Source organism: Pelodiscus sinensis, chromosome 3 (genome assembly GCF_052426305.1).
Source record: "Pelodiscus sinensis isolate ZL-2025 chromosome 3, ASM5242630v1, whole genome shotgun sequence".
In the NCBI taxonomy this organism is placed as follows: Eukaryota; Metazoa; Chordata; order Testudines; family Trionychidae; genus Pelodiscus; species Pelodiscus sinensis.
In genome coordinates, this window is record NC_143054.1 from 76,789,161 (window position 1) to 76,802,699 (window position 13,539).

A 13,539-nucleotide genomic window follows, 5' to 3' on the forward strand; every position below is an offset into this window, starting at 1 on the left:
AATTATTTATAAACTTAAATCTGTTAAACATTTAGGCTTAAATGTCATGTGTTGTAAAACCTCTCATTTGCACATGCTATAAAAAAGCATACCATCTTTCTAAGCATTTAAACTACCAACCTCAGCACTGTCTTAGAAACCATTCACTGTTTACAGTGCACCAAAAATGCAGTTTTTATTACTGATTAGTATTTAAGGGTGGAGGGAATTAGCCAGGGAACATTTAAACGAGTTAAACACTCCTCTTTCTCCTCTACCCTTTAATTAGATGTAAAAAAAATCATGTAAGTAAAACCAGTAAGTAATGTAAAGTTTTTTTCTGACAACAGATAATACCACAGAGCTGCACGATTAATTGTCATATATATTGGATTATTATTGTCCAAATCATATTATAGGTCAGGATGAAGACACATACAATTGTCCTGGCCTTCCTTGTTGCTTAGGTCAGCCAAGCTGTAACATGTCCAACTGTTTGCAAGATAGTGCTCGTGTCACTATAAATTCTTCATAAGTATCAACATGAAAACATGAGTTTAAATTAAGAAAAGCTAAATGACAGGTATGTTTTACTTTGCATTTATGCTTCCGAAGGCATGTGTGATTTTTAAATTAATTCCCGTCACCAGACTGGTTACAATTAATATTGCATCTTTTACATTTACATCCTTTTTCATTCCTATTCACTTAATGTTTCCCTTCTACTTTGTAAAACTCTCAGCTTAATTATGAATTTGGGGTGAACTAGTGTTTAGAAGATAAAATATTTCTAAACTTCCTAGTGTGGTGGTCTTTTATATTTCCTTTCTTGGTTGTAGATTTCAATAGACTTGTTTTCTTGAGGTTGATTTTAAAGTATGTTGAGGATGTTATCATATGGTGCTAGACAGATTTCCTGAGGCTTTCATTGCATGACATTTTTCATTCCTTGTGTTTTAGAAGCAATCCTAATCTACCTCCCGTACTCAGCTAACTGTAGGATAATTGTCATCTCTTTATCTGCACTTCATGTTGTGTTAGGTTTTGAGTATGCAGTCACCTAATAAATTATGGGAGCCTATTAAGACTATGAAGGGATGCTTCTTTTATAGCAAATCTTTTCCAAGAAATAGAATCAGGAGTTACTCATATTGATGTTAGCTGAACATTAGACATTGCATTGTCCTACACATCACAAGATGTAAAGTAGTGTAGTTTATTTTATTGTGACTTTCATTTTAAGATGCTGAAATAAATCATGTTTAAGTGGTATTTTTATTTTGGATAATCATTTATCCCAATGTTATTGGTTTGGATTATATGTACGCATTCAAATGCATACTTGCTTAATTTTCCTTCATATGAGCTCACCTGTATATTGTTTTATATATTTATGTATTCAAATCGTACATGAGAATATATAAATCCAGACATAGGCCAGCCTGTGCATGTATATCATAATGTATTGGGTTGCATTTCATTGTGGTGTAATGTAAGATTATATAGCTGACACATTAGCAATTACAAACAGTTTGTGTTTTGAATGGTCAGCTAGAACAAAAGGGTTAATAGCACATTTTCATGTCCATGTGGTATCATTTGTGTGCTCCGAGGTGGCTGACCATTTCCATTTTGGTGTCAGTCTCATGAGAATGAAAGCATTTCAGAATGGGGTGTGATCTGTCCTGCTAGTAAGCGTGATTGACAAGGAATGAATACATAGTCAGAAGAAGTGAATAAATCCCACCCTACTGTTTAAGCCCAGGCGCACACGAACAGGCACATATGTAATTTAATGCAACACTTCAGCCAGCAGGCTGACTTTCCTGTGACAAAAGCATGCCTGAAAAAGCCAAATTACAGTTTAATTATAACGGTGTCTCTTAAAGCAAGGGCAACAAAAACCACTATCACAAATTTAAGTAAACTGGGGGAATCAAACTATTTTGAAAGCAGATTTAATGATAAATATATATGCAAAAGCTGATTGAGGCCCCTGAGTGGAAGTGGAGGCCCTGACAGCAGGTTCTTGGTCAATTGGTGAGGCGAAATGGTTCACTGAATTGGATAACACAGTGCATACCATAGTGACTGATTAAATTGATTTGTCCATGGCTGCAGCCTACTCTATTACTGAGGCCCTTTAACCTATTTTCGAACTCTTTTGAGAGAGAGAGAGAGAGAGAGAAAGAGAGAGAGAGCGCTCTGGATGAATGTTATCCCAAAGGAAGGAAGTGAATTTAAGTTAAATTTACAGCAATAAAATTCTCTCCAGAATTAAAATCTGATGTATCATTTCCAAAGTGGAGTACAATCCTTATCAACATATAGATGGGAAATCACAGAATAAATATACTATATAGAGATCAGGAGGAAATTGAGAAAATACCATTCTTTAATATCAATTTAAATCATGACACACATCCCTTATACTTTAGTATTTTTCTAAAACTTTTTGAGGAGGGTGGAAGAGATTACTGTGGTTATATTTCAGTTGCAACACTTATTGTTTTATCTAGTGGTTTTACAGAAAGCTTATCTGACAGACAATATACCAGTAAGAGATCTTCATAATGGCTTTGGTTTGGACATTTGTTTTGAAAAACTATGTAACTGAGGGAAAGAAACCAATGTATAATGTTTAATATAGTAAACATTTTTACCAAACTTAGGAAATAGCTAGCATTCTGGTCTTAGAGAATAGGGTGCTTGTAGAGTATCTAAACATTTATTTAATCTTGCTGAAATCGAGAAAATAAATGCTAGATGACTGTGGTTTGTAAAACCGTGCCTCCTTTCTTTCTTTCTTTCTTTCTTTCTTTCTTTCTTTCTTTCTTTCTTTCTTTCTTTCTTTCTTTCTTTCTTTCTTTCTTTCTTTCTTTCTTTCTTTCTTTCTTTCTTCCTTTCTTTCTACTGCTTAGCATAATTAAGGTTGCTGGGTCAGTTTACAATACATGCAAACAGACTCAATTTGAGAAAGAGTTCTTCAACCCTACTGCCCCGTTGCACAAAGAAGAGATGTATACTGAATATTTTAAAATGTTAGCAGCTCATCTGAAGCCACTTAAAGACTAATTTTAGGGTTTTGTTGTTGTTGTTGTTGTTGTTACACTTCTGAAAACTGGACACAATGATGCCATTACAACATCCTCTACAAGAATTGTAAAAATATTATGGAATTCTATGTGTCATTTGACTTCTCCGAGTTATAAATTGTCCTTTGTAAATTCAGGTTGGCCAGGGCAAGGACATTTTTGGATCATAATGGGTGAGCAAGAATTGCAAGAGAGAGCAATGTTTCCTTGCCAAAATATTCATGGCAATTTTGCAAGGGCTGATATAAACTATATACTGTTTTTGGCAATTTCTCTTCCAAAAGTTAAATCTATTTCATAAGCTAAGGCAAACACAGCCATATGCTTAAATTTGGGCATCTGAGTAGCTAAACACAATGGTTACAAAAATGCATATAAGTGTTTGAGGCTAAAACTTCATTTTCTAGTGATCTGGAATTTTAAATTATCTCACTATAGATTAGATCCAAAGCCCATTGAAGTCCCTGAAAAAGTTCATCCCTTGTTTACAGAATTTGGATTTAAGCATGACAATCACGTCATATGATTTGATGTTTTTTAAATTAATTAAATTTATGCATATATAAGATTTATAATGCGGGTTATAGAAACACAGCAAATACCTGCATAAAACTCTTGGTGAATGTAACAGGATGGTCTAATTATATCAAAGAAATTATCATCATAAAGCTGCACTTTATGCATGACAATAGCTTGTGCAATTATTTTCTTTTTAACATATAATACAAGAATGTATATATACTGTTTTAAGAAATCATAAATGTAGCCTGTCTTATGAATAAGGATCATTCAGTTAGGTATTTACTTGAGGACTGCCGGACTGAGCCCTTAGTTAACAAGATTACCAGTAAAGTATTTTACATTCTGGTTGTATGTTTAATCACTGGCATGGTTGTTTTAAAGAATAAAGTTGTGTAATGGTTGTACATTCTGAAGTTTGCTTGTTTTTCGAAGACTTCACTTTAATTGTGCTGAGTTATGGATTTCCAGGGAAGAAAACAATGAACCCATTTGTATCACTACTACTTTTTTAAAACAGAAACTGTTAATGTCCCCTCAGTACACTATGTTGCAACCACTTAGCAATAAGTATTGTAAAACGCATCCACCTAGCCTCCATCCCCCTCTTACCATGCCCTTTCCACTTATGCAGCTGGGTCCCTGACACCATTCCCCTTCATCCCCTTGTAGCAGTGTCGGGCTCTGATAGATGAATTGGGGGTGGGGACACGTCATTCCCCTTCCTGCAGTTATTACTGAGAAGAGTAACAGAACAAGGGATTTATGACTGTTCCTACAGAACCTCTTCCATGGAATGAGGGAACATCCCTTTAAGGGAAGTCCAGTGGCTGCCTGGCCCAGGGGAGTTCATTGAAATCATGCCAACAGCTGGCAACCCAGCTCCTGATCTACCTCCAGCTTGGCCTCATACAAAAACTCCTAGATCATGGTCCTGGGAGGTTGAACTCCACTTTTCTGTGAAGCCGGGAAGAACTCCCCCTCACAGGGACCCTTGCAGAGATTTCCTTTCCCTTGCCTGGGGGGGAAATGATTCTAGCCCATTGTCATCATAATGGCCTCTTCACTCTTTTGGAGCTGACTAATTTGGATGCTATACAGTTTTTCAGGAGGTTTGCTCCTCTGGAAGGGTTGGGTAAACTATGAGACTGTTTATCAAAGAACATTGAATTTATTTAATTTCACCATTATTCAACTGTTAACAGAGGGCGAGTGCTGTGCCTTCTCTACCTATTAGCTAATATGGAACAACCATGATTAATTAGTAAAGATGAACTTGTAGGCTATCATACCCTGGGTTTATTTTTGCAACAACACTTTTAGTCATTAACCTAAATTAAACACACTAGCACTCCAACAGCTTATTGCTAAAATATTTAAGTGAAGAAGATATTTAATCTATATTACATGAGCTACAGACTTTTTTGTGGGCACATTTGACTATTTGGTGCCCTCTAGTGGATCATTCTAATGTTATCAGTCCAAGCACATTCTCTGAGATTATTATAGAGAAATACCCCGGGTACTTTTGATAGAGTCCACACATCTATTTTTACAGAGTAATAAACTATTTTAACTTTTGTTGCCACTGAAAGGTATAGAAAATTATTATTTTTCCTTTAATATTTTTCTAATATTTTGCACACTGCATTGAGGACTATTGGGTCTTGCACAAAAGTACCCTTACAACTTCACGCTTATGTATGTAGGCCAGATTTTTAAAGCTAATTAAATGCATCCTTAGGACTCTAAATACATTTGAAAATCTGGCCTGAGGATTTGATCTATTAAGTCATGTCTACACTAGAAAATTATTTTGAAAAAACTAAATTCAACTTAATAACTCCTGATTTTACAAAATTGAAACAGCGATTCCCCACTACGGCGAAGTCTCGAAATTAGTCCGATGCAGACTGCATTAATGTGGATGCTCTACCTTGACGTACAGCCCCAGGAAACACTGGGGAGTAATTAGGTCTAGGGCTGGACTGAGGCATGGGCAAGCCAGGCAGCTGCCCAGGGCACCAACAGATGGGGGGTGCCTGATGGCAGCTGTAAGGGGTGTGTGGTGTCCCTTACAGCTGCCATCAGGCACCACGCACCCGGCTCCCACAGCGCCCTTCCCCCCATGGCTGCGGAGCTCTGCATGGCCCAGCGCGCGCGCTAGCAGCGCTGACTGGGCCGGGCCGGGCAGCACATGTGCCATGCGTCCTGGGTGTGGGCCCCAGGCTGCGCACCAGTGGCCATGGGCGGCCCGCTTATGCACCATGCACCCTGGGGGCGGGCGCGCGCATGCACCGTGCGCCTGGGGGCGGTGCCGCATGCCCAGGCCCAGTGCGCCAAAAGGGCTCGGGCCAGCCCTGATTAGGTCGAATTACTCTGGCGAGCAGTTATTTCAAAATAGCAGCAGTGGAGCAGCCACACTAACACTATTTCGAAGTAATGATTTTGAAATTAGCATTACTTCTCAAGGAAAGGAGTACAGATTTCAGAATAACACCCTAATGTACACCGGGGCTTACAGTCAGTAAATAGACTCCCACTGTCTTCAGTGAGCTTTGGCTCAGACTCTAATTGAGGGCCAGATTCTGTGACAGTGATACTAAAGTGCTCGTGAAGGGATATATGAATGAAGGTGGTAGAATCTCGCCTAAATGAAGGTGAGATTTTTTTAGTAGCTGAGGGTATGTCTACACTACCCCGCTAGTTCGAACTAGCGGGGTAATGTAGGCATACCGCACTTGCAAATGAAGCCCGGGATATGAATTTCCCGGGCTTCATTTGCATAAGCGGGGAGCCGCCATTTTTAAATCCCCGCTTGTTCGAACCCCGGGTAGCGCGGCTACACGGGGCTTGAACTAGGTAGTTCGGACTAGGCTTCCTATTCCGAACTGCCGGTACACCTCGTGGAACTAGTTCGAACTAGGAGGGTAATGTAGGCATACCGCACTTGCAAATGAAGCCCGGGATATGAATTTCCGAACTACCGGTACACCTCGTGGAACTAGTTCGAACTAGGAGGGTAATGTAGGCCGAGGAACGAGGTGTACCGGTAGTTCGGAATAGGAATCCTAGTCCGAACTACCTAGTTCGAGCCCCGTGTAGCCGCGCTACACGGGGTTCGAACAAGCGGGGATTTAAAAATGGCGGCTCCCCGCTTATGCAAATGAAGCCCGGGAAATTCAAATCCCGGGCTTCATTTGCAAGTGCGGTATGCATACATTACCCCACTAGTTCGAACTAGGAGGGTAGTGTAGACATACCCTAAATGATTGAGGAGTACAAGTCCTAACCACTTTCAATGGAACTTGTGCAGCTAAATCACTCAGAAACTTCTGAAAAAAAATCTTACTTTAAATCCTTGCAATCAGGAAATAAATGCTATAAAATATTGAGTGGAAGGAAACCCACTGTTTTACAAATGTGTTGTGTTTTTCCATGTTAAATTAAAAAATGGTTACACATCTCTTTCTTTCTTTCTTTCTTTCTTTCTTTCTTTCTTTCTTTCTTTCTTTCTTTCTTTCTTTCTTTCTTTCTTTCAGAACATTTCTATTGATGTATTTTATAACAAACTCTCTTTTTCATTTGTAGATGCTACAATTGTGGTGGCCTTGATCATCATGCTAAAGAATGTAGTCTACCTCCACAGCCAAAGAAGTGCCATTACTGTCAGAGCATCATGCACATGGTGGCTAACTGCCCTCATAAAACTGTTACACAACAGCCCACTAGTTCTCAGGGAAGATATGAAGCAGAACCACAGCCTTCCACTTCCGCTTTCCTGAGAGAAGGGGGAGGGGCTTATGGCCATTCATCTCCATCCTATTCTCAGGAGGGAAGGTCAGAAATCTTAGAACGTTCAGGCAGGTCTCCGCAAGAAGCCTCCTCCAGTAAGTTATCTGCATCACCTGAAGAACAAAGCAAAAAGGGGCCTTCTGTTCAAAAAAGGAAAAAAACTTAAAACTTTGTCATAACCTTTCAATTTTCTTTACCCTCTTGGAATGTCTACCTCATGCAAGTACAGGGGAAATAATTTCACTATCAGTAGCTGACCTGAAATTTTAACTACTGTTGAGAACTGTGAATTTATGTTTTTTAATAGACAAATCACTCCAAGCAAATTACAGTTGAGCAGGGTGTCTTGTGTTTTACCTCCTGTGTGTGTGGATGTGCATGAGTGCATGTGTCTCTGTAATGTCTTTCTGTCTGTCTGTATACAGATCTATAATTGCTATCTCTGTATATGTAGGCATACACACACCAGCAGAACAGTTTCCATTTCCCAGGATACATCATCAATTGTGAAGCAGTAGTCATAGTTCAGAATGCTTTTAGATTCTCGTTCCTGGAAGCAACCTTGAAACATGCTTTAAAAACCATTTAAGAGCACGACTGTTACTTCTCTACAGACCAAAGGATACTTTGCCTCCCAAAGCTGCCAATGATATGGTACCAAGGTGCTGGAACAATAGGTGTAGTGAGGGTGCTGAGAGCCATTGAACCAAACTGAAAACCTTGTATATAATGGAAACCACTTCTAGTCAGTATGTGCTGCAGCACCCCAACATCTCCAGTTCCAGCACCTCTGTGGACGGTACTAAGAATATTAAGACATTCCCCTAACCCTTTATTCTGGGTAGATATTTTGTTCTTGATCCCCAATGTGTAGTAATGTTTTGTTTGTTTGGGAGTTTTTTCCTCCACACCTGTAAAGGGCATGCCTTGATTAAGTTGCCACAATCTTTGTTTTGGAGTTAAGGCTCCAGAAAAGACAATGAATGTGTAGTTTCTGTGCTGAGATTGCAAATGTTGTGTTAAATGAATATGGTTGAATTTTAAGTTAGATCACTGTTGTATGATGGGAGAATGTGTAAGTTGGTAGGAACTATTGTTTGAGTAGTACCAAGCTATCACACCTTGTTTTCCCCTTTGCGCTTGTGAAAATCTTGGGGGGGAGGGGTGGCGTAGGCAGCTGCTTCGCTTAGTCCCAATTTGTCCCCCTGTGTCAGTGGACAGATCAAGGGGATTACCCCCTTGTTTACTACTGAAAGTCCTGGTGAGAACTCCCTAGGGTTTTTTTAAGTTAAAGGAAAATAAATACAAAGTTAATGAAATATTGGGGTACAGCCCTTATGGAGAATAAAAATGAATGGGCACTTACAATTGATCAAACTCCCCTGCTAGGCATGTAGTACAGGTACAGTTCTGAGGGTGTGTCTACACTGCAAGGCTTACCTCGAAATAAGCTATGCAAATTGAACCATGTCAATTACATATCTTATTTTGAAATAGCTTATTTCGAAATAGGGAGCGTCTACACAGCACTTATTTCGCAATAGAGCACGCTTCCTCCGACTTCCCTTATTCCTTGTACAATGAGGTTTACAGGAGTTGGAGTAAGAAATCCTCCAGCTTGACAATATTTTGACACTATTTTGAAATAACTGCCTGCTGTGTAGACATGGACTAAGTTATTTTGGAATAGCGCTAGTTATTTTGAAATAGTGTTGCAGTGTAGACATACCCTGAGTGAACAACATACAGATCTGATGCAGAGTGTCCTTAGAGCAGGGACATGCGAACATTGGCACATTTGCCAGAAGCCCTAAGACTCCATCTGCTGTCCATGAAATGGAGAAGACTGCAGACGAGCCTTGGCTCAATACATGCCATGACCACTCCTCTGTACTAAAGATGAACATGTCTGCAAGCCCCATCATATAACTTGCTGGGCTGCACTTTAACCAACCCATGGGCTGCACTTTGGCCATCCTAACATGGTCCATTTGTAATTGGCAGATTAATAAACCATGCCTAAGAAAATATCCTTCTAGCCATCCCACTGCACGTGTAATTTCTTTGGGGAAACCTGTATAATCCTTAGCATTGGCAATAAACAATAGGCTGTTACAAAAACTGAGATGGGAAGGTAGGTTTAAGCTCAGATAATCAAAAAAGAAACATAATGTAGGAAAAGGCAATACTGGGCCAAATTCATATCTGTTGTAATGCCATGCCATTAGCTGCAGTGGCCTTACACCAGCAGTGCATCAGCCCATTAGTTGGCAAGGCCTCCCTCCTCAAATTGTCTTGTCATATGAAACTTCTATTGTAGCTGCTGCTGCTACAGTAAATAGATAAGGATCAGCTGCCTCAGTAAAGGGTGTGAGTCCTGTAGATGAACTTTGACTGAATTCCATGACAGTGTTTGTGAGAATCTCAATGGTTTGTACTGATGTTCTCAGTATGCCGTGATGCAAAGCTTACCTTTGACGATATTGAATGTGATGTATCTATAGAGAAGTACTTCCTTGCCTTATGTGAGGATTGTAAACTTATTTAAATTATGTAGACAAATCAAAGTGGCATTGCTTAACCTTCTAGCAGGTGTAATAACCAGGTGAAATAGCAAAGATGCAAAACTTAGGTCACTTTGAAAATCTAAACCAAAGTTCCTTATAGAAATAGGCAATTGTGGATTTGAACATTGGTCATTCCCTGTTTACATATAAAAAGTTCAGAGCTGAGATCATTAGGAAGTAAGTAATTCTGATATATAGACCTTACTGGTGCTGTTTGAAATAGTTTTGTGCACCAAAACCAGACTGAACTGCTAAGAGCACATACCAAACCTATCTTATTATTGAAAGCGTAGGTTTTATTTTTGTATATTAGAATGTTATCACTATTACATAACTACTCAGGACAAAGAACTTAGCTCAGGGAATATACCATATAATGTTTTTCTTTCTTTACAGAATAGCCTACAGGCCTGCTTACTCAGAAAAAAACCAAATAGACTTTGACCTTTATATCTCAATATAAGTATTATATACTGATAATAATAACTACCTCTGAGTTGACATACCTACGTTTCTTATCATCAGATATCAACTTTTTTGTATTATGATTTCCTGTGAAAATAAGTGATAAAGCAGTATTCCTATACTGGTTGCTTATGTGAATATTTGTGATTTTACATTCATAGGGTCTGATTTTCAGATATGCTAAGCAGTTGCAGCTCCCATTGAATTCCAGTGGCAGTTATACGTGCTCAGGCCTTCTGAAAAAAAAGTATCATGCCCACTTCGTTTACATAGATAACAATAAAATTATTATTCTGTTTACAGCAAAAGGCTACCTCATACTTACTGCATAAACACACATTTGTGCTGCTCTGGCCTTAAAGGCGGCTGTTGATCTATGGTACATACTTTTTTATCTGTACTATATATGTAAATTGGTAATTCACCACTGCATACTTTAGGGCAAACACTTGTTTAAAATGAAGCATCCATTTGAAATTGTGTAAAGTTTCCAAACATTTCTTTACAGCTTTTTTTTTTCATCAAAAAGATTGTGGGCACTGTTCACAAAAAACAAAAACAAAACACAGAAACTAAAGCTAACTACAGAACTACAGAGCTGTGATAAGTAACTGATTGATTAGCACTGGATTGCAATAGAAAGTCTAGGTTTCATCCCCAATTTCTCAGATTAAATAAGCTACCTGAAAAGACTCTTGGCTTGTCTCCACTTACTGGGAGATTGATGCTGCGGAGATCAATCTCTCGGGCTTAGTTTTAGCATGTATAGTAAGGATCTGCTAAATCAATTCCTGATAGTGCTTGCCATCATCTCTGATACTCCACTGGGACACGAGGAGTAAGGGAAGTCAACGGGATAGTTTCTCCTGTCAATCTCCCACAGTGGGGATGTCACGGAAACTAAGCTATTCACGTAGCTGGAGTTGTGTATCTTAAGTCGACTTTCTCCCTTAGTGTAGACCTGGCCTAAGAGAAGGATCTTGGCAGGTCCTTAAGAATTCTATACATTTATGGGGATGATCCATGTTTTGGGGTCCTCCCATAGTTTTGTCACTTTTGATGATGAAATGAAGAGTATTCTCCATTTTGGAACCAACTATAAGAGAAGCTTGATTCCCATATTCCTGACTAAATGTGCACTAACACCTCACATTAGAACCAGTCTACACAGTTGCATTAAAATAGTTTCTGAAAGAGATATACTTCTCACTTTCCCACACTACTGGAGATGAAATTTAAAGCATGGGGAATTTCTTTCCTTATGCATCTATCCCTTCCCAGTTCCCCCAAAAAGATACTGGATTCGATCTCCTCTCAGACTACATTGTGGGATGATTTCTCCCCTTCCCATAAAAACTTAAAACAAGGTTCACTCATGCTTACTGAAAAGATGAAACCATTTATTTTAATTTAAAAAAAAGCCTATTTTGGGAGAAAAGTGTTTTTGGTTGTAGTTGATGAATTTGGCATCTTTAGCCTCTAAAACATTTCTGCTTTTAATCAGCTTTTGGGGACTGCCAAAAGTAGTATGTTTTGATCCTAGCTCCTCTCCCTTTTATGGCTCAATTTTATTTTGCACCAGTGCTATTTCAGAGTTACTTCTTTGTTATATACTTAGTTTTGTGAATAGAGCCCCATAAAAGTGTTTATAGATCTTGTAACATTCTTTGTAAGAAGAATTATAAAAGCATGAGAAATCTCATTAAGTCTTAAAATTAATTTAAATTAATTTATCTGTAAGAAAACGTGTATCATAAAAATATATATGTGTATTCCCCTGTGCTGGATTTAAAAGTAATTGGGAAAGATATGTACCTGTGCAGATGCACTAATTTTAATTTTCTAATTATCTTAATGAGATTTGATTATTTGTTTTAGATACAAGCAAAGCCTTGTTAAATGCACCAGACCGTATTTTGGTTACTATCAACAGCCTCTTTAAGATATGTTGGTTGTGTTGCCTCTGTCATAATTGTAGACTGGTGAGGTTGATCTATACTTTTATACTTAAACAGGGCTGCAATTCAATGACTCTGGTAGAATTTTTATGAGAATATTGGAAAGTACCAAACTATTTACTGCCACTGTCAGTAAACCAAATGTCAGAGTAACTAGCTTTTGAAAGGATGATGGTCTTGACTACCTCTTGAATTATTATTTAAGCAACAACTGGTTGACAAACCTCACCAGACTGTGTTTAACTAGTATGTGTTGCTCATGGTAATAATAACAATAAGCATACTAGAGACCAAAGTGAACACTGATTTCTAAATGTCTTTAATACTGTGTCTTATCTAGTGGTTTTAAATTATCCTTTGTAGTATAGATTACCTCATTGTCCGTTTTGACTTGTATGTTGTTTACAAGGTGAAATAAAAATCACTTGAATTGTATTGTTTTTAAAGACAGTGAGTTGAAGTTTTGAAAGTCATTTCACCTGTTTACTATCTTCTGAATGGACTAAAAGCACTGATTGCCTTTCTACATATCATGTATTTTATATTCTCATTTCATTGCCTAATGTCTTTTTATTTCTATCAATCATGGATATTGTGAGGTTTAAATGAATTACGTGATAAAAAAATAAAACATATAACGTTGACATTTACAGTGGGCTTTGGAGATTTTCTTTGAGTGGAATGGTTGACGGGTAAATAATGATGCCCCTACACAAACTATTCATACATAAGCACAGATAATACTTTTCAGTATATCATCATCAGAAAAGATCATTTTAGTTGTGTAAATTTATGCTTATTCAGAACTAAATCTTGTAAATGGATAATTGTACCTCTCTGCCATATCAGCAAGGCTGCATAAGTTACCCCAAAATATATGTCCTGCTCTCAAAAATTATCATTGGTTTACCATATGCAGCCTATAGCCATTAAGAATGGTTATAAATCCCAGTCATTCAGATACTCAAACAAACCGGCTAAGTATCTTTTGATATTTAATTCCCATGCCATCTTCATCACCTCATCCTTTTCACAGGAACTGAAAATTTGAAATGTACAATTTTTAATTAAATAGTATCATTTGTATATCATCCAGCACTAATTGAAAACTTCACATGCCAAATCTAAATTTAGCATAATGTTATGCAAATTTGTGAAATC

At 38.0% G+C, this 13,539-nt stretch overlaps 1 protein-coding gene across 5 annotated transcripts in view; it reads left to right on the forward strand.

The window, feature by feature from the left end:
- The window catches only part of LIN28B (lin-28 RNA binding posttranscriptional regulator B), a 135,308-nt gene extending 122,596 nt beyond the window's left edge, over window positions 1-12,712 (forward strand). For all 5 annotated transcript variants that reach the window (XM_089777201.1, XM_006118448.5, XM_006118447.5 and 2 more), the window contains exon 4: window positions 7,185-12,712. In XM_089777201.1, coding sequence (XP_089633327.1) covers window positions 7,185-7,554 — 370 coding nt within the window. In that variant the 3' untranslated portion in view covers window positions 7,555-12,712. The remainder of the gene's footprint in view (window positions 1-7,184) is intronic.
- Window positions 12,713-13,539: the final 827 nt, after the last annotated feature.